The 20,915-nt window shown below is 41.9% G+C and overlaps 1 protein-coding gene across 1 annotated transcript in view; it reads right to left on the bottom strand.

Annotated features, from left to right (window-relative positions):
- RUNX3 (RUNX family transcription factor 3) overlaps nt 1–20,634 on the bottom strand; it is a 216,350-nt gene extending 195,716 nt beyond the window's left edge. Inside the window, exons 1-2 of the mRNA XM_073615466.1 lie at nt 20,497–20,634; nt 20,162–20,270 (exon numbers count right to left, since the gene is read on the bottom strand). Coding sequence (XP_073471567.1) covers nt 20,162–20,219 — 58 coding nt within the window. The 5' untranslated portion in view covers nt 20,220–20,270; nt 20,497–20,634. The remainder of the gene's footprint in view (nt 1–20,161; nt 20,271–20,496) is intronic.
- Between the last annotated feature and the right edge of the window lie 281 nt (nt 20,635–20,915).

Below are 20,915 nucleotides of genomic sequence, written 5' to 3'. Positions count from 1 at the left end.
TCGGACCCGGTTCACCGGGGAAGGCTCCGGTAGGTCTTATTTAAATATTTCAGGTGGTGCTCTCCGGTTCTATGGGTCTTAAAAATACACTGACACTGGGAGGCTGTGGGGATGCTCTTCGGGTATGCATTGGCCAAGTTTGGGGTTCAGGGTACCTATGGCGGGCCGGTGGCACCCCAAAAGGTCAACTGGTAGAAACCGCACGTTTAACATTGGAGTCTATGGTAAACTTGGTTAACTTGGGGGGATGATATTTCCTTGGCTATTGGGGTTAGGAACGCCAAACGTGGCACACTTGTAGGGGAGACCCTACGGTTGGTCGAAAAATGCATACGACGAACTACGCATGCCCAGTCGATACATCACGCCACAGAGAGCGAGGCAGAATCTTACATTTAAAGCGGAGGTTCACACAAAAATTGAACCCCTGCTTTTCGGAACCCGACCCCTCCGGTGACACATTTGGCACCATTCAGGGGGGAGGGGGGTGCAGATACCTGTCTAAGACAGGTATTTGCACCTACTTCCGGCATAGACTCCCATGGGACACACACAGGTCCCAGAGACAGCGGGGACCAGTAAGGAAGCGCAGCGCGACTGGCGCATGCGCAGTAGGGAACCAGGAAGTGAAGCCGCAACGCTTCACTTCCTGATTCCCTAACAGAGAATGGCGGTGGCAGCACCCGAGGACCGAGGGACGATTCAGTGTCGGGTGCTGACATCGCTGGACCCTGGGACAGGTGAGTGTCCTTATTTTAAAAGTCAGCAGCTGCAGTATTTGTAGCTGCTGACTTTTAAAAAATTTTTCGCAGGACTCCCTCTTTAAGATTCTCTCCCCTTTCACACGCTCCCCGTGGCTTGCCTCCCGTCAGAAAATGCATATGACGAACTGTGCATGTACAGTCGATACGTCACGCCAGCTGATCGGGAAATCAGCTGGAGCAATGTGACGTACTGCGCATGCGCAGTACGTAGGAGGCATTTTTTGACAGGAGGCAATAATCGACGTTAAACCAGTGGAGTGTTGATTATTGCCTCCCGTTGCAAAATGCATACTACGAGTCCCCTCTTTCCTGGGGTGGTATTTTGGGCTCAATCAGAGAGAAACTTCCACACGGTTGCTCGCAGGAGAGTCGGTCTACCTGGGTTTTCTGTCTAAAATCCACCGATACCGACCTGCCAAATTTGGGGTCTCTAGCTCAAAGTATGGGGGAGATATGGACTTCCAAAGGGGACCGACCCATGTTGCCCACCAAGGCCGAGGCGGCAGCGAGCGACCGCTAGATCGGAACCGGTCCCTTGGTGCCCCATGGGCGGTATGAACTTTTCGCTTTACCGGTCCATATCTCCGGAACCGTAGGTCACAGGAACTTCAAACTTGGTAGTTGGGGGTTCATAGAGGCCCCCTAGCTGCAGGCCAAATTTGAAGTCTCTGGAACGAAAGGTGCCCGAAATGTCTTTTCTGAAAACCACCATGCATGCTTTGTGTCGACCTAACTTTCAAACTCTAGCATTTTTTGGGCTCCAGGAAAGTCATCTTCCGAACCGTTTGAGCTAGGAGTCCAATTTTTGGATATGTTGTAGATCTAGATCCCATGAGCCGCCACACCAAATTTGGGGTTCTGGAGATACGAGCCCTCAAAGTCATCCGACCGGTAGACACCAGAACCTAAGTCCGAATTTTCTGAGTAGCAGAACCGGTTTTACTGCCCTAGGGGTGCCGTCTTTGGGAGATGGTTACGGGCCAACCGTACATGTAGTGCATCGTCTCCCCTAGAAGTGTGCCAAGTTTGGTGTTCCTAACCCCAACATCCGAGGAAATATCAGCCCCCCAATTTGACTGAGTTTCCCATAGACTCCAATGTTAAACATGTGATTTCTACCGGTTGACCTTTTGGGGTGCCACCAGCCCGCCAAATGTTCCCTGGTCCCCAAACTTGGCCAGTGAGTACCTGAAGAGCATCCCCACAGCCTCCCGGTGTATTTTTAAGACCCATAGAACCGGAGAGCGCTGCGCACGTCTTTGCCGGTGTTTTGTGAGGGGTCCACTGGTCCCCGAAAATGGAGGGGGATGCCATTCTGTAGAAAAGGCCTAAAATATTCAAATGAGACCTACCGGAGCCTTCCCCGGTGAACTGGGTCCGAGCTACACCATTTCAAAGTGCCATTTTCCAGTTACCAGAGGGTTCCGGTTGGGGTACCGGGCCCCGGTTCGGTGTGGGGGTACCCATAGAGTGTCTCTACATCACCCCCAACCTTTGTAATTTTTTGACCCATGGTCAGGGAGCACTGGTACCGTGAAGACGGTCAACATTGTGGCCCCGGTAAATCCCCTGTAAAAGGTCCCCGAACCTCAAAATTTTTATGAGGTGCAGATGTGCTATCTGGGAAGAAGGGGTGCAAGTTTAGTGTCACTAGCCCATTCGGTCGTTGAATGGTTGAGCGATAAGTGAAATTCGCCACAATTTGGCCTGATTTTCCCATAGACTCCCATGTTAAGTGAGGGGCCTACTTTGGGGAGTTGGTACCGGCCTTCCTTTGGTTCCCTGGACCCAAAATTCTTGCACGTATAGCCATGGCTCTCCCCTACAAGTGTGCCAAGTTTGGTGTGATTTGACCCAGTGGGTCCCCGGAAACCGGAGCTCAAAGTCGCCCCAATATCGGCAGTTTTTCCCCTAGGCGGCAAAGTGAAGCGAGGGGTGCCGTCTTTGGGAGACGGTTACGGGCCAACCGTAGGGTCTCCTCTACAAGTGTGCCAAGTTTGGTGTTCCTAACCCCAATAGCCGAGGAAATATCATCCCCCCAAGTTAACCAAGTTTACCATAGACTCCAATGTTAAACGTGCGGTTTCTACCAGTTGACCTTTTGGGGTGACACCGGCCCGCCATAGGTTCCCTGAACCCCAAACTTGGCCAATGCGTACCCGAAGAGCATCCCCACAGCCTCCCGGTGTCGGAGTATTTTTAAGACCCATAGAACCGGAGAGCACCACGCATGTGTTTGCTGGTGTTGTGTGAGGGGGCCACCGGTCCCCGAAAGTGGAGGGGGGTGCCATTATGTAGAAAAGGCCTGGAATATTCAAATAAGACCTACCGAAGCCTTCCCCGGTGAACCGGGTCCGAGCTACACTGTTTCAAAGTGCCATTTTCTGGTTACTGGAGGGTTTCGGTTGGGGTTCTGGGCCCCGGTCGGTGTGGGGGTACCCATAGAGTGTCTCTACATCACCCTTAAGTTTTGTAATTTTGTGACCCATGGTCAGAGAGCACCGGTACCGTGAAGACGGTCAACATTGTGGCCCCGGTAAATCCCCGGTAAAGGGTCCCCGAACCTCCATATTTTTATTAGGTGTAGCTGTGATATCTGGGAAAAAGTGGTGCAAGTTTGGTGTCGCTAGGCCATTCGGTCGTCGAATGGTTGAGCGATAAGTGAAATCCGCCACAATTTGGCCTGGTTTCCCCATAGACTCCCATGTTAAGTGAGGGGCCTACTTTGGGGAGTCGTTACTGGCCTTCCTTCGGATCCCTGGACCCGAAATTTCTTGCACGTGTAGCCATGGCTCTCCCCTACAAGTGCGCCAAATTTGGTGGGATTTGACCCAGTGAGCCCCTGGAAACCGGAGCTCAAATTCGCCAGTTTTTTACCCCAGGCGGAAAAATAAAGCGAGTGGACCACTTTGGGGAGTCGGTACCGGCTGCCCTTCGGTTCCCTGGTTCTTCCACATGCAGCCATGGGTGTTCCCTACAAGTGTGCCAAGTTTGGTGGGTTTTCATCGAGTGGGTCCCCGGATACAGGAGCTCAAAATATCTCCTGAGCCTCTCCTACACTCCTACACTGTTTTCTCTTCCTCCACACGGAAAAATGAAGCAAGGGGCTCACTTTGGGGAGTCGGTACCGGCTGCCCTTTGGTTCCCTGGACCTGAAATCTCCTCTAGCCTCTCCTACACTGTTTTCTGTTCCTCCCGTCGGAAAATGCATCCGACGAACTGCGCATGTGCAGTCTTACGTCATGCCAGCTGATAGGGAAATCAGCTGGCGTGACGTAGTGGAGGCATTATTCGATGGGAGGCACTCATCGACAAGACAGCGGCAAAGTGGTTTCGATATCCTGACCAGACGTCATGTGATATCCCCAGGATATCAAGCATCGCGTCGATCTTCTAACACACCGCAACACCGATCTAGGTAAAGAGTCTCTCACAGAGACTCTTTACCACGTGATCGGCCGTGTCCAATCATGGCTGACCGCAGTGTAAACAGGAAGAGCCGTTGAGCGTCTGTCAGAAGTGAGTAGAGGAGAGCAGATCGGCTGCTCCTCTGACGGGGGGGTCTGTGCTGATTGATTATCAGCGCAACCCCTCCGAGGATGCCCACACTGGACCACCAGGGATGCCACCAGGACCACATGGGATGTCACCACCAGGTATGCCACCCTAGCCCACCAAGGATGCAAATCAGTGCCCACTATGGATGCCAATCAGTGCCCACAATGGGCATCACTGATTGGCAGACATTATTGTTTGGCACTGATTGGCATCCATCTGTACCATCTATTAGTGTACATCAGTGCCACCTATCAGTGCCCATCCATGCCTATCCGTGCCACCTATCAGTGCCCATCCATGCCACCTATCAGTGCCCATTTGTGCCACCTATCAGTGCCCATTCATGCCACCTATCAGTGCCCATCTGTGCCACCTTTCAGTGCCCATCAGTGCCACATATGTGTACCCATCAGTGCTGCATATCAGTGCCGCCTATCAGTGCCCATCAGTGCCGCCTATCAGTGCCGCATATTAGTGCCCATCAGTGCCATGTCATCAATGCCACCTCATTGGTGCCACCTCATCTGTGCCCATCAGTGCCACCTTATCAGTGCCCGTTAGTGCAGCCCCATCAGTGAAGGAGAAAACTTACTTATTTACAAAGTTTTGTAACAGACGCAAAAAAAATATTTTTTTTTTCAAAATTTTCGGTCTATTTTTTTATTTGTTTAGCAGAAAATAAAAACCCCAGTGGTGATCAAATACCACCAAAAGAAAGCTCTATTTGTGGGAACAAAATGACAAAAATTTATTTTGGATAAAGTGTTGTATGACCGCGCAATTGTCATTCAAAATGTGACAGCGCTGAAAGCTGAAAGTTGGTTTGGGCAGGAAGGTGTATAAGTGCCTTATATTGAAGTGTCATATCACAAAAGATAATCTGGTCATTAAGGGGGTAAAACCTTTCCGGGGCTGAATTGGTTAAACCATAAGATTAAAGCCTGTCCATGTAAACACCCCTGTCGATATTGAATGGTTTGTCCCAACTGTAGCTGCCAAATTTTCTGAACAGCTTGGCCTGTTAAAGTAAGTCTAAAGATAATGGATATACCTTCAGGCCGGGTTCACACTTGTGCGACATACGCTCCAACTTTGGGAGCTCATGTCAGATGTGAAAATCAATGAGAGCCATCTTAACTGGTCCGACACAAGTGGGTCCGACTCTGAAAATGCTCCTTTCACTACTTTGGTCCAACTTTGATCCTACTTCAGCCCATAGAATATCACTGAAGTAGGATCAAAGTCAAATCGCCGTCCTAACTGATCCCACTTTGGCATGCGACTTGTACTCTGAGGCCAGGTTCACACTGTTAGGACACGACAGTCGCACAACCGTGGATCTGACTTTGCCCTGCAACTTGAAGTCTGACATCTGTTCGACTTCCATGAACGGGGATCTGTCTTTGATCCGGACAATGCAGGCACTTTGTGTCTGGTATGAATTTTAGGGGGAACTCCACGCCAAACTGAAAAAAAACAGCATGGGTTCCCCCTCCAACAGCATATCAGGCCCTTAGTCGTACGACTGATCCTCAGTCGTACGACTGTCTTGTCATACCAGTGTGAACCCGGCCTAAGGCTCAACATGTAATAAATACAAATCATTTGGCGGGTGAAACAGATTTCATATTTGAACTGTGCATTTATCTGTTTTCCTGGAGTTCAGTTTTAAAAAAACACAATACACAAAACAATTAAAAACTCAAAATAGGCAAAAAACACAAGTACTAAGGACACTATTTTAAATAAACAAAACTAAGTGAATACCAACTATACCAAAAAGAACTCTAAACAAAAAAAAATATCCTTTTTTTCAAATAATTTCCACCCAAGCAGTCCAATGAGTAAAATAGAGTTTCTATTTCGGCAGATCTAAGACACACATATTGGGAATATGAAATGTTGGGGTAACATATTTTTCAATAGTGTGCTTATTTGCACGCGAGTTACTATTTTCTGAACCTGTGAATTTTTCAGTGGGAATGTGGGGGAACGCAGTTCCGGCACCTTCACTACTGAATGTATGTAATGGCAAGAGGTACTGGGGTATGCTGGAGGGTTTATTGATGCTGGCAGGAATCTTTTTTTGTGTCGGGGTCTATTGTTGCTGAGAAGGTGTTTTGTTGCTGGGAGAGGAGGGGTCCATTTTTGAGGGAGAGGTCTATTGTTGCTGGCCGCTGGAGGGTCTATTGTTGCTGGCTGCTGGGAAATCTGTTGATGTTGCTGGGGGTCTATTGTTGCAGAGGTGGATCTATTGTTGCTGGGGTGGTATTTTGTAAGGGGTGGTCCATTGTGGCTGGAAGGATATAATGTTGTGCTGGGGATCTATTGTTGCTGAGGTGGGTCTAGTGTTGCTTTTTTTTATATATTACTGCTGGGGATGGGTGTATTGTTGCTGAAGTTGGGTTGCTGGCTGCAGAGGATCTATTTTACTGCTTTTCTTGATATCGATAACAAATCCCTTACAAATTGTTTAACTCCACAAAATGATACTTGGTACTGTACTTTCCTAAAGAGGCAGTGTTCAGAGGTGGATAGGGGGGCAAAGACAAGGAGTGACTCAGAAAGGGGGAGTTCCTGCACCTATTCCCTGAGAAAAAAAAGCCCTGATTGTGAGACAATTTAACACAGCAAGCGTATGAGTGCCTCACTCACAAGTGTTTAAAATACAAATAATTAGATTTGATTACAAACTTATAAGTGTGTCATAGGATGCTAAAGTGCTCCAGAAGCCAAATATTTATTTCTAAGCAGGAATTTTTGAACGTTTTGAAAAACCGCACATTGTTCCCTCTTATGACACTAGTTGCCAACAAGCATATGGCAGAACAAGACCCTTGCTACCTAAAAAAGGAATACCAGTGTCAAAGTGCTTGTATTTGAAGTTGACAGACATCTGGTTCTTCCATAACACTAGTGCTTAGAAGATAGTGTGGGGATGTGGAGTGCATGGGCATCCATCTGCCTTCCATGAAAAACAGATAGTTTGTCACCCCTTTTTCTAGGATCTAGTGAAGAAGCAGACACTGTTGACTTGCTGACATTTTTGAAAATGAACTGGTCTTGGACCAGTTTTCAGCTACCAATAAACTTCTGCACATGCTGCTGATTAAATATTTGGTGTATCCTTTCACCCTCCATTTTTTTTCTTCATCCAAAGCTGCTCCTTTCAACATTGCAGGTCAAAAATATTCTGACATGCTGCCACCATTTCCATGTCAGGTCTGTATGAGAAATATCACTTCACAAAGCAGTGTAGTGCAGCGTTTCGGAGCCATGTAGGACCCCTTTGTCAGACATGTCATCATATGCCTGAAGAAGGGGTCCTACGTGGATCCGAAACGTTGCACTACACTGCTCTGTGATGTGATCTTTCTTGAATAAAATACCGTTTGGATGAAATTGATGATCCTCGGTGTGCTGGCGAATATCTACATATCGTATGGGTTCCAGTATCCAGCTGGTGATCGCTACAGCACCCAGCAGCCCAAAGAGCTTGTTCCAGGATAGTATGCGATGGGAATATGGACTGAGGTCTGTATGAGCACACCCAGCCACCATTAGTACATCCCACAACCTGCCACCGTTAACATCTCCTGCCACAGATTAAGGTCTGCTTCCATTACCATCTAAAATGGGGCAATAGCTGCTGCTGGTAAACAGCAATTCTAGTTTGGCGTCCACATTTTTTAACATCTCTTTTACAGTTGCAAATGCTGTGAATTTGGTAAATGGTAAGTGCACTATTACCTTTATCATTTTACAATGATATGGCTAGAGGTTGTGACTCCTTTCAGAGGAAACTTTGTATTCATTGCTAGATTACATTGCTTTCTCTAAATGGCTGAGCACCCAATCAGATAGACTCTACTGTATTCCAGGTATGAGACAGGAATTCTCGACTCAAACCCAGAACACAATGCGGCATGCTGTATGTAGCCTCAGCTACATACAGTTTATACAGCACATCCAGCAGCCTCACATGTTAGTGAGGGACATAGTCATTTGGGCCAAGCTTTAAAGTCAAACAAAAGCTGGAGTTCAGCTTTAAAGTAAATTTGTAATTGTCAATAAGTTCCACAGTCCTTAGGTTTGAAAAATGTGGGGCCTAACTGCATTAATTCCATTGCGTCTAAAAAAAAAACAAACAATAATTCCAAATATTTTCTTTATACTTGAAGGAGGACTAATCTCCCAAAATAACAAATTAACACATTGAACACAAAGAATATAGCCAATGTTCCCAAATAACAAAGGAATAACAGAACTTACGAAAATACGAATCAAGTCAGAACAATGAATATGTACTCTCATGAAATAATGAATCGTTCCAAAAACAAATCATTCTAACGTAACGATTATGACAAAATTAAATTACTTGCTTAAAGAATGAAACCGAAATGAAACAAAATTAATTTTTGGTCGTACTCATCTCTATTGATTTACTAAAACCGGTGAGTGCAAAATCTGGTGCAGTTCTGCATAGAAACCAATCAGCTTCCAGGTACTTTGTCAAAGCTTAATTGAACAAGCTGAAGTTAGAAGCTGATTGGCCACTATGCACAACTGCACAAGATTTTGCACTCTCCAGTTTTAGTAAATAAACCCCAATTGCTCCTATAGTGCCGCAGCTGTAATTACACAAACCACTTGAGTAAGGATGTGCAATCCAAACACCAAAATTCGTTCTATTCTGGATCTGCAAGTTTGCAGTGTGTCTATCTCTTCCTGCAATTTAACCCAAAACCTAAAGTGTATTATATCTTACAGCTTACCAATTATTAGATGCAAGGGGCTGCATTCGTTTTCTTTGTTTAGGCTTTTTTCCCTCTGTGATCTGGCTGGTAACCCACTTATTGTATTAGGGTGCAACAGAGACACCTTTGGACAGCAGTATTGTCAGTCTGGGGGAAGGGTAGTGTTAGGCGTAGTAGCAGATATAGATACACTAAATAAATTGAAGCCAAACTGCAGGTAACACCTTTTAGGCAGTTACAGCAACCGTTTTGTTCCTTTTGGGATAAAGTTTTACATAAATAAATAAAAGCAGATTTTTGTAAGTACCCCTGTCTGTGGTAAATGGTTTGTCCCAATTCTCTAACTGCTACTTCTGAAGGACAGCTTGTTCTGGTGAAAAAACAACAGACTTGCCAGCCAGATCATCAGAAAAAAATAAAATGTTTGTGAATAGCCCACATGAATACAAGCCACCCACTTAACCTGGTGTTCCTGCTGACTTTGAAATATTATCAGCTAGCAGAATAGAGCCAACTAGGATAGTAATAACACCTATGGGCATCTGTCAAGAGTGCAGGATTTGGGGCACTGAGAAAGCAACTCTTTCTTAAGTGGTTTTGAGGTCATGCAGCTGAATAAACCACTACAGCCCCAAAGTCAGTTTGCCCAATGAGTGTCAAGAACGAGAGCAGAACACCCCCTTTCTGTGACTGATTTGGTTAGCATGCAAGGTACAAAGATAGATAAGTAACATAAACATAGAAAACATGGGTGGATTTTTTTTTTTAAAAACGATGTAAAAGTTTACAGCTTGTGTTATAAAGGAAACCTCTGATAAGTGACTTCTCATTCTTAAACTGCTGGTTGCCTGGTTGTCACAATAATCCAGTGGCTTCATTAGATTCTGACTCACTGACCTGGCATAAGTATACAGATTAAGAATGGTATTTGCTTGCTGCATTCTTGTTCTTGATTTGTGACTCGGAAAGTCAAACACTTGGTATTTTGAACATGAAAGAAATGCCATCCTATGTGTTTCTTCCAACTTAGGTTTCTTTTAAATTACACTACTTTACCAAAGTGGAAATCGTTATTGGTGGGCCATTAATAACTAAGAATACAACACACGTGTGTAATACACATTCATAACCAACTTTTAACAATGCACATGCAAATTCATTGACTTTCAGCATCCATCCCCATTATTTGGAACAGCCTATTTCCTAACTTACACTGGAACGGGTTACAAGTATTTTAGAAGTACATGTATTGTATATGTTTGCACTAGGTTTCAAAGCATTACTTGTGTTGGATAGTTTCTTTAGTTATTGAAAATATTTTATTGGTTTCCAATATTTCATTTTAATTAACCTGCATTATCATTCCACTCATTATCGTTATGCCCTGTACACACGGTTGGATTTTCCGACGGAAAATGTGTGATAGAACCTTGTTGTTGGAAAATCCGACCGTGTGTGGCCGACGCACAAAGTTTGAGAGCTTGCTATAAAATTTTCCGACAACAAAATCCGTTGTCGGAAATTCCGATCGTGTGTACACAAATCCGACGCACAAAGTGCCACGCATGCTCAGAATAAATTAAGAGAGGAAAGCTATTGGCTACTGCCCCATTTATAGACCCGACGTACGTGTTTTACGTCACCGCGTTTAGAACGATCGGATTTTCCGACAACTTTGTGTGACCGTTTGTATGCAAGACAAGTTTGAGCCAACATCCGTCGGAAAAAATCCATGGATTTTGTTGTCGTAATGTCCGATCAATGTCGGACCGTGTGTACAGGGCATTAATGTGTATCTAGCAATCTTTTGTTTTCAGTTTTGATTAGATTAGGAATTAGGAATGATTAAAACTCCTGCCAGGTTGTTTGCTGTCTGTGTTCCACTGGGGAAATTTCCCTTCATGTCTTGTCCTGAAGATACAAGGGAGAGGAAATCACTCCAAAGTGCAGGGAAATCCCCTCTTAGGTAGTTGTCACCAAAACATGTCACCATTGGAAGATTTTCTTCCATTCCATTTTGGGTGACAACTGTAAAATTTTGGATTTCCCATCACTTTCTGCGCATTGACAATTAGAAAGTTGAGTTCTCACAGTAAGATCACGGACATCAATAAAGCTTGACACAGGTCTTAACAATTTCCCACTATTCAAAACTAAACAAAAATAAAACGTTTTGGATCTACATATGCTCTGCAGTCTGCCTATATATCTATATTTTTTTCAATAATTTTTGATATCCTAAATATGCAATATTTTGTAACTGTATGTATATGAGCAAAATATAGAGTACATGTTACTGTGGTGTAATACAGTATATCAAATATATAAAACACATTTCTTTTCATTTATTTCTGTGAAAATCCTAAAACATATACTAAATGGAGTGCTTGTTAATATCCTTGAGCCAAACTGTGCCAAAGAGCATAAATATTTCAGAAAAGTAACTAGGTGCCAGATACACTGTAATACTTCTATTAGGGCCTGTTCCCACTGCCTGAATGCCAAGCTTTACGTTTTGGCGTGCGGAACGCTGTCACTTTTTGGATGTATCAAACAGTTTCCTTTTTTTATTTCTAACGTTTAACTTTTAGAGGAGCACAAAGTGACAAATAATTCATGTCTCTGCACAGCAGCGCAGTGTATTGTGCAGCTGTGCAGTGATGTGTGGTGGCTACCTTTGCGCTGTGATAAAATGCAGCATGTCTGCATTTTACTACAGCTCAGTGCACTGCACATTCAGGCTAGGCTGCAGTACAAATGGAGCATATTGAAAATTGTTTTCCATGTGCCCTAGCGGTGACTGGCCAGTGTAGAAAAATGCCAGTCACCAAATGATATGTGAATGAGCTCTAAAAGTACAACTTTCATGGTGCAAATACCATTTTATAATATGTGTTGCCAGTGTAGCCCTACCCCTATAAGGCTACATGAGTGATTTTTCTGGTTGGGGCATCATAAGAAATCTTACAAACCCAACAAAAATCCAAAAAAAATTGTTCTTGTGTGCTACTGCAGATTGTTGGCCAATTATTACAAAATTAATTTAGTGGGATTAATCTCACAGGGGTGTACTTAAATAGAAAAAAATCACTCAGGAGTGTCCTACATAAGTGATTGATGGGCGATTAATCTCCTACTCCCATTCAAGTCTATGGGGGAAAAAAGATCAATGGCTAATAGTTTCAGCTATGCAATTATATTGTGGCATTGTGTGATTGTGGGAGATGGATTGCTCTACTAAATTGTGCTAGTAAAAAAATTCTAATGTAGAAGCTCACATTAAAAGAAATGTTATATAAACATAGAGATCATTCAATAAGATTTAAGTTGCTGAACTGAGCTAATAAAAATCTCCCATGTAGCCCTAGTGTACCAATGTAGCTCTAGCCTGAATTTTTCAGGGAGCCCTTGTGTAAATTGGGGCTACTGCAGAGATTAGGGACGTAGGCAATGAAATCCTTTTGCCACTGAGATATTTATGACAGTTATCTCATTAGCATCACATTGATTTCAGTGTGCTACAAACAAGATGAGTGCCAACAAGTGGTTTGCAGCAACAAAGCGATCACCTGTGTAGCTCTAAGCTAGGAGCTAGTTCGCACAGGGTGATGCAGCAATGCACATTTTGCTGTGGTTACAGCAAGCACACAGCAACGTATGTACAACGGTGCAATGTCATTCAGTTTGAGGCGGACACCAATGCACTAATGCAATGCACTTCAGCGCTGCACCACAAGGCTAAGATGTGAACGATCTGTGTGTGGCTTTAAAAAATGCTCCATGCCTGATTTTAGGTGCATTGCAGTCCATCCAAAATGAATACGTTTCGTAACACTTGAAAACTTGATAATGGATGGTTAATGTGTGTGTGTTAAGATAACAACCTTGTTGAAATGAACCCCAAGTCTGGGGCTACATGGTTGATTAGTTTTCTCATACAATGACATTAATCTCCTAGTGCAAAAATACTAAGGCTACTTTCACGCTGGAAAGTTGGGGACGTCAGCGGTAAAGCGACTCTATTTTTAGCAGCGCTTTACGGAAGTTTTAACCCCCGCTAGCAGCCAAAAAAGGGTTAAAACCGCTCGCAAAGAGCCGCTGTAGCAGCGCTATGCCAGCGGTTCGACGGCGCTTCCCGTTGATTTCAATGGGCAGGGGCACTTTAGGAGCGGTGTATACACCGCTCATACAGCACTGCAAAGATGCGGCTTGCAGGATTTTCTTTGGTGTCCTGCCAACACATCGCTCCAGTGCAGTGGTGGAATTATAGGGGTCGCTGAGATCGCCATGACGACTGGGCCCCTTGCTGCAGGGGGCCCTTGAGGGTCCCCTGTACTCTTCGATCGTCAGCCGAACTGTAATCGGCACTGACTGTGCAGGGAGCTTGTCAAAGTGAAAGCACAGAGTGTGCTGTGCTCTTTGTCACCCCCTACAGTGCAGTACCCGGCAGGAAGAGCTAAGGTAAAGGTCTGCCGTTTTTTATAAGAATATCTATCTACTGTATGTGTGTTTATATGTGTGCATGTATGTGTGTGAGTGTGTATGTATGCATGTGTGTGTATGTATGCATGTGTGTGTGCATATGTATGTGTGTGTGCATGTATGTATGTTAGTGTGCATGTATGTATGTATGTATGTGAGTGTGCATGTATGTGCATGTGTTTATCAGTGGCAGTGCATCCATAAGGGTGCACAGGCACCGCCCCCTCTCTCCAGCCACCCCCTCCCTCTATGACCAATGGATAGATTTATGCTTAGCATGAATCTATCCATGGGCACCGCTGCCACCCCCATATTTAGGTGTCCTGCCTCTTTTCGGGCGCCGAGCTCCTGAATTACAGCAGCGGGGGGTGTTTTTGAAGCACCTGATTAGAGCCATAGGCTCTAATAGTCTTCAAAAATAGGTGAACTGCGAGTACCATGCTTGGCACTCACAGTCCACCCAGGTGTGTTAGAAAAGCAAATTAATATTCACTTTCCTAACACTGAACCGCCTTTCCGCCAGTCAGGTGTGCGGGTCTGTTACTCGTCACCTGATTGGCTGAAACGATAGGCGCAGCTTTTGGACGCCTATCAGGAGGAGAGGATGGGAGATGAGGACGGCAGGAGACGCATGGAGGACCCCACTCGTAGCCACCACCTGCTGCCCCACCGAGACAGGGTAAGTGCTGGGCAGACAGCGGGCGGGCGGGGATTCACAGTTGCAGCATTTGATGGCACACTGGCAGTATTTAATGGGCACAGTGGCAGCATTTGATGTGCACAGTGGCGGCATTTGATGGCACAGTGGTGGCACCTGATGGCACAGTGGCAGATTTCGATGGGCACAGTGGCAGCCTATGATGGGCACAGTGGTGGCGTTTGATGGCACAGTGGCGGCATTTGATTGCACAGTGGCAGCAATTGATGGGCACAGTGGCTGCAATTGATGAGCACAGTGTCTGCAATTGATGTTTTTTTTCTAAATTTCTCAGTTTGCTTGCGCCTCCCTAAAAATTTTGAGCACCAGCCGCCATTGGTTTATATGTTCGTGTATATGTGCATTTATATATGTGTGTGTGTTTACATGTATGTATGCAGATTTTAGATATACACTTTTAATCCTGACCCCCTATATGTGTACAATCAGAACCAATTTTTTATTTTTTTTCCTTGTTCATAGTACCAGCAAAAAAATGCTGTTCCTCCGAAGAGCGATCCATGCTTAGTTCGCTTTTCAGAGGCATTTAAAAGCCGGTAAAGAGGCACTATGTTGCCTACTGACCGCCTGTTTTAACCCCTTAAATGCATCATCACTATCCCGCAACTGCATGCAATGCACACAGTTGCAGAGTGGTTGCAGTGCAGCCCCATTCACCTAGGGGTATACTTCAAGGGTGCCCTGACTGGAAATAGATTGAGAAACACCGACATAGAGGAACTGATCTCTCCATTTTCCTCCTGCAGCCACTGAATGCCTGTGGGAGGGAGAGGAAGAGAAGCGGGGGAAATGGAGAAATCGGTTCCTTTATATGAAGCCACCCACTTGTGACCGGGCCCTGTTGTTCTGCCATCGGGCTCGGAGAAAAGAGCCCTGTCGGGGGGTCAGGGGGGCCCTTTATGGTTTCTTGCATCGGGGCCCTGAAGGTTCCAGTTACGCCACTGCTCCAGTGTGAAAGCACTTGGACTTTCACACTGGAGTGAGAGTAGCGGCTCTTTATAGGTGCTATTTTTAGCGCTATAGCGCCTGTAAAGCGCCTCGGTGTGAAAGCAGCTTAATAGTACGGGATAGTTGAATGATTGTTAAATTATTAGTCTCAGGAGGGACACAACTGAATGGGAAAAAAAATCGCCTTAGAATTTCCTAAATGAGTGGTTATTCTACTCCTGTTGAAATCTATAAAAGCAAAGAGAGGGGATTAATCTCTGTTTCTGCTATGCGATTAAATTGAGACTTTAAGTTGAATTGCTAAAGGAGTAGAAATTGTTCACTTAGCCAACCGAATGTTCATTTAGTGAATATTGAATGATTAAAACTATGTTCAATTAAGCAATCATATGTAAACAAAATACAGCTTTTTATTATTTCGCTTGAACATGATTAGGGCATTCAAAGTGAACACAGCTTCACCTTATTCACTAATCTATGTAAACATTCATTTTGCTTAGTGAACAATTTATACTCCTTTAGTAATTCAACTTAGAGTCTCAATTTAATCGCATAGCAGAAACAGTGTCTCTATTACTTTAGTTAAAAAAACAAAAACAAAAACAAAATACAACTGTAGGGGATCAGTTGTGCCACTGAGAACTCCTATGTTGCAGTTCACAATACATGTGATACACCTCAATTTCACAAGATTTTAGTGCCGGTATTGCGCTAATTAAAATCTCCTATGTAGCTCGCACATCACCCTGGGTCTACTGGTTTAAATAAATCGCCTTGATACTGAGAGATGTAATCACTTATATACCACCATCTCATTAGCAGCACATTGGTTTTAGTTTATTACAAATGAGGTGCATGCCAAAACCTAGTTAAATGTTTTAGTAGCAGTGAGGTTGAATCAACCAGATTATAGCCCCCAGGGTTATTGTTAAGAAGCTACCATGGTACATTTATCTCAGTTATGTACTCTATTCCTTGTTAAAATTAATAAAATATCTAAAAAAAAAAAAAAGAAGAAGCTGGCATTTTGCTTTCAGCTGATTCATTATAAAAAAATAGTGCTGGAAAACAGGCCAAAAGTTATTAAAGAACACACATTTCCTAAAATGCTGCTATAAAAAAAATTACCAGGCACATAACTTCACAAAAAAGGCTTGTAGATGTGACTATTTTTTAGCATTACATGCCATACATACTGTATCTATGCAATATTTTGTATATGCATTTACTATCCAAAAAAATGGCAACTTTTGTTTGAAAAGTCCGTATATACATTTACTATCCAAAAAAATGGCAACTTTTGTTTGAAAAGTCCGAAACTCTTTCTATAAACATGACTTTCATATTGGTAGTTTCTTCCAGTCTGTCACATTATATGATCATATTGATCCAATTATCCAATTCTGCGTCTATTGTCACAAAATAACGTGCTTTTCAACTTCTGTACAAAAATGACAAACAAACCCCAGTAAAAGTAGAAACATTTTTTGTTGCAGCAAAATACCAATTATTAAGTAATGAAACAATTCTAAAATATTTTGTATATAACATAATAACTATAGTAAGCATAATAATATAGCATAACAGCAACCATAATTTAGTGAAGTTGGTCTGCAAAATGTTCTATTTTTTTCTAGAATATGTAAACATAAAAAAAAATAACAAATTTTAACATACAGATAATTATTAGATGATATTTACCTGTACATGAAAAATCAACCTCTAATGGTAAAGATTTTACAAGAAACAATTTACCTAACTGTCAACTCCACCTAGTTGCTGGGTTGCTGGCAATCACATTCTGGCTTCTTTTATCATAAGGGCTCAAGTGGTGATTTATCCCCAGAATTTCAAACCCATTGAGTTGCTGCGGCTATTACAACAAGCCAGATGATAGCATTACAGTTCCCTAATATGTTCTTCTTGCGTAGAATAAATGAACCAACTGAGAATCCACTTTCTAAAAAGTGACACCTTTTCTATGGTGTGTAATAAACAAACTAGTTTGGGGATATCTCACCAATGGAACCCTTGAAGGACGTAAGATGAGGCTAGGTGATTAAACCCAATAATGCTCACCCCATATAAAGCATCAGTTTTGAATAGTGTTTGTCTTGAAAAGAAAAGAGCTTTAAATTCCCATCCTGTCACATGAATGTGTGGGAAAGGATTTCTTTCCCGAAAAAACAATCTGAACTTAAAAAGTAATTTTAAGCATTGCAATACCATATTGATGATAAGTAGTAGGTACAATTTATGCAAAAAAAAACAACAACAAAAAAACATTAAAAATATATCCAAGGTCACAGTATCGACTCCAGTCAGCCAAATTAATTGTTGTAAGGATGTCCAGACAACAACTGTTAACAGCTGTAAATCATTGATTTTCTAAAGGAGTTGAGACTGTTCATTTAGTAAAATCTAAGTTTATTTGTCCAGTTGTGGTTGTTTTTGTTTTTTTTTCTGCACATGGCTTTTAAAAATAACTTTACCTTATTTACCATCTTAAGTAAACATTTTCTACTTCTTTATTAAATCAAATGTAATTAATCAAATAAAATTTGTTTTATAGCAATATCCCAATCATTTACACTGACATATCAAAGTTTACTTACAAGTTATATACATTAAGAAAAGCTCAAAAATACATCCAAAACAAGGGCAAACATCACTATCTCAAAAAAGATGATCAATACATGTTTTGCCCAAAATATATATATTTTTTCAGTAACACCAATCTAATCATAAAAAAGAATCATAAAATATGTGGTAAATATTTAAATCCGTGTAAGGATGCATAGTTCTCAGAATTAAGGCACTGGTGATAATACATTGACCTCCATCCTCTGCTTTTACTCCACTAGGGAATACAGTTAAAAAATAAAATAATTCCTATCATTCTTCAAGCCTTAAAAAATGGAAAACTGCTTACTCATTGTGACTAAAGAAATACGTAATGGTTGATGTAACTAACATCTGAATAGCCATGTAAAATACTCAGAATATTGTAGCACTATAAATTGGGGAAAAAAATTTGTTTTCAAAACCACAAATTCATTATAAAAAAAAAAAATATCAAGAGTTTTTTTGCTTGTTTGGTCATTTGAGTTTAATGGTGCAGATCTAGCAGGTCTAGGAGCAGCTCAAAGTAGGCAGTTTTATAGTGAGCAGTACAGTAAGAGATGGGGCTTACACTTACCACAGTAAATCCATGCTTGACAACTTTAATTCAGGCAACATTTCTGTGGCAGAATGGCCGCACAGTACAGTCAAAGTGTCCTTTTATCAAAATTTGTCATTTGTGGATTTACAATAAGTGTGCCCTCCGCTCTCTTTTATAGATAGAGAGATAGATTTTTCAGAGTTAAATATAAGAGGTTTGAGAATCACACTAACTATAAAATATAGCACTTAAAAACATTAATATCAATAATAACTACAAATATATCTCAGAGTGCTTTCTATAAGTTAAATTATATTACATTGACAACTCCTGATTGACCTATTTGTTTTGCGGAGCTTTAATAGAGCATGTGTTCAGATATGCAGGTAGCAAGCACCTGCTAAAAGGTCGTTGATACAAGCCACAACAAAGGAAACTATGCATCGCATAAGGTTCATGAGCCAGTGGCGGAGACCACTGATCTAGTATGACAGAAACATCACTTCAAACAAAACTTGTGTGATTACTGTAAGTGCTACCCCCACTCCTTTATGATAGATAGATAGATAGATAGATAGATAGATAGATAGATAGATAGATAGATAGATAGATAGATAGATAGATAGATAGATAGATAGATAGATAGAGGCTGGCCATACATTATACAATTTTCTTGTTCAATTTTCCTTTAGATTTACCAAAACCAAATAATATAAGGTCAAACCTAAACACTTTCAAATTACATGCAATCAGGTAGGCCCTTACACTACACAGTTAAAGGTAAATCTAGAGGAAATTGAACAAGAAAATTGTATAATGTATGGCCAGCTTAAGTGTGTTTGTGAATGTGAATCCGCATTTGTTTTTCTTTTTTTTCTGTCTGTATCAGAATCAAAACTACTATCATTTTTAATAATATTATGTTATTACTATTATTATTATTGTACTAAGTAAGCTTTTTCAGCTTTGACTGAATTTATTAGCTATCCCTATCCTCGAGAAAAGTAATGATTGCTGTAAATATAGGCAGACACTACTGTCTGCTAATTTTTATATACTGCTTAGAGTACAAATGTTTGGGGGATGTATCTGGTTGACTGGTAAATGTGTGACTACATCTGCGGTGAAAATAACCTGGTTGAGGCTGTCATGATCTAGCAGCATTTGACATTCAAGGGATTTTAGTTGACATTATAGTATCCAGAATATTCTCAGTGACATTAATAACACATAACGAATAAAAACCAAGCTGCATTTTCACTTTACACAGACATAACATTAAGAACATTCTGTTTGCACATATATATGTTGGAAATCTATTCAATAGATTTTATGTCTTCTATTAAAACTGGTTAGATTCTTAACCATTAATAAAAAATTTAAATAGCATAATCTATGTTGTCCTTTCTATTTTTGTAAATATCCATTTTATCAATTAACCAGCTTGATGAAACAACAATAATAATGTTATTAGCAGTTGAGTGAACACATCACCTATGTAAAAAACATATTTTTATATATTTTAATAAAACTGGTCAGTAAGGGAAATAAAGCAAAGATCTAAAAAAAGATATTGGGAAAGGAGAGAAAAGAAAACTATTACTTAACATCCCCCAGAATGCTACACCAACCACTTCCTAAACCTCAGCCTGGCATGCATCTATAGAACAACTCCAGACCCCTAACCCCAGAGCAGGAAAATTAATGCATTGTTAATCTGTCAGACTGTCCACACTCAGATGCCTTCAAATGTTAAAGAAAATCTACTCACCACGGAAAAAGCCATTGGTAAATGCATTAAATGGTTCAAAAGGGTTACTGGAGTCCATGATGGTGGCCTGGTTGAAGGCGACAGTTTATTCCTTGTGGTTTAGACTGAACTGGCAGAGAGAAAAGGAAAAAATATAAATTTCCTAGAATAAAAGAGGCAGTTCCCCAAAGACATCAAATGTCTCTGAGTTTGTATGGCCACAGGAATGCATAACCACTAATTTGCAGCATAATTTTTTTCCAACTTATAAAACACAAGATAGAAGTAGAAGTTAAATCATCGGCAAAAGCAGAAGAGAACTGATCGAGAATGAAAAACAGATAAAGGAACTCTACCTTTTTTTCACAAATAGGTTGGTTTGATTACACTAGATGTGGTGCTGAAGAGGTTGCAGTTTTTTAAAATTTCAACTGTGCAAGGACTGTGGTTGTGTGGTTGTGTGTGGAAGGCCTCAAAGAGCTTTAAGTCAAATGGAGAAAGAAGACAAAACAGTCATCTTACTCAGTAGATAGAGGGTGATCACCTGATCTTTGATGTCAACAACTCTGTACGCTGTCTGTGGCTTTTCCTACGTCTTTGTGATTGGTGTTAAGTTGACTCATAACTTGTGGAGGAAGACTTAAACCGTAAAGCAGTTGATGCTGCTTTATAAATGAAACAGAAACCTATGTGAAAGTCTGGACTGAAGAAGATTTTTTTAGTAATAGGGGGAAGATCATTAAGCAAGCATTATATGTTTTAGTAAAAAGGGGAA

The sequence above is a fragment of the Aquarana catesbeiana genome, linkage group LG02, assembly GCF_042186555.1.
Source record: "Aquarana catesbeiana isolate 2022-GZ linkage group LG02, ASM4218655v1, whole genome shotgun sequence".
NCBI lineage: Eukaryota > Metazoa > Chordata > Amphibia > Anura > Ranidae > Aquarana > Aquarana catesbeiana.
This window is presented reverse-complemented; position numbering and strand designations above follow the sequence as displayed.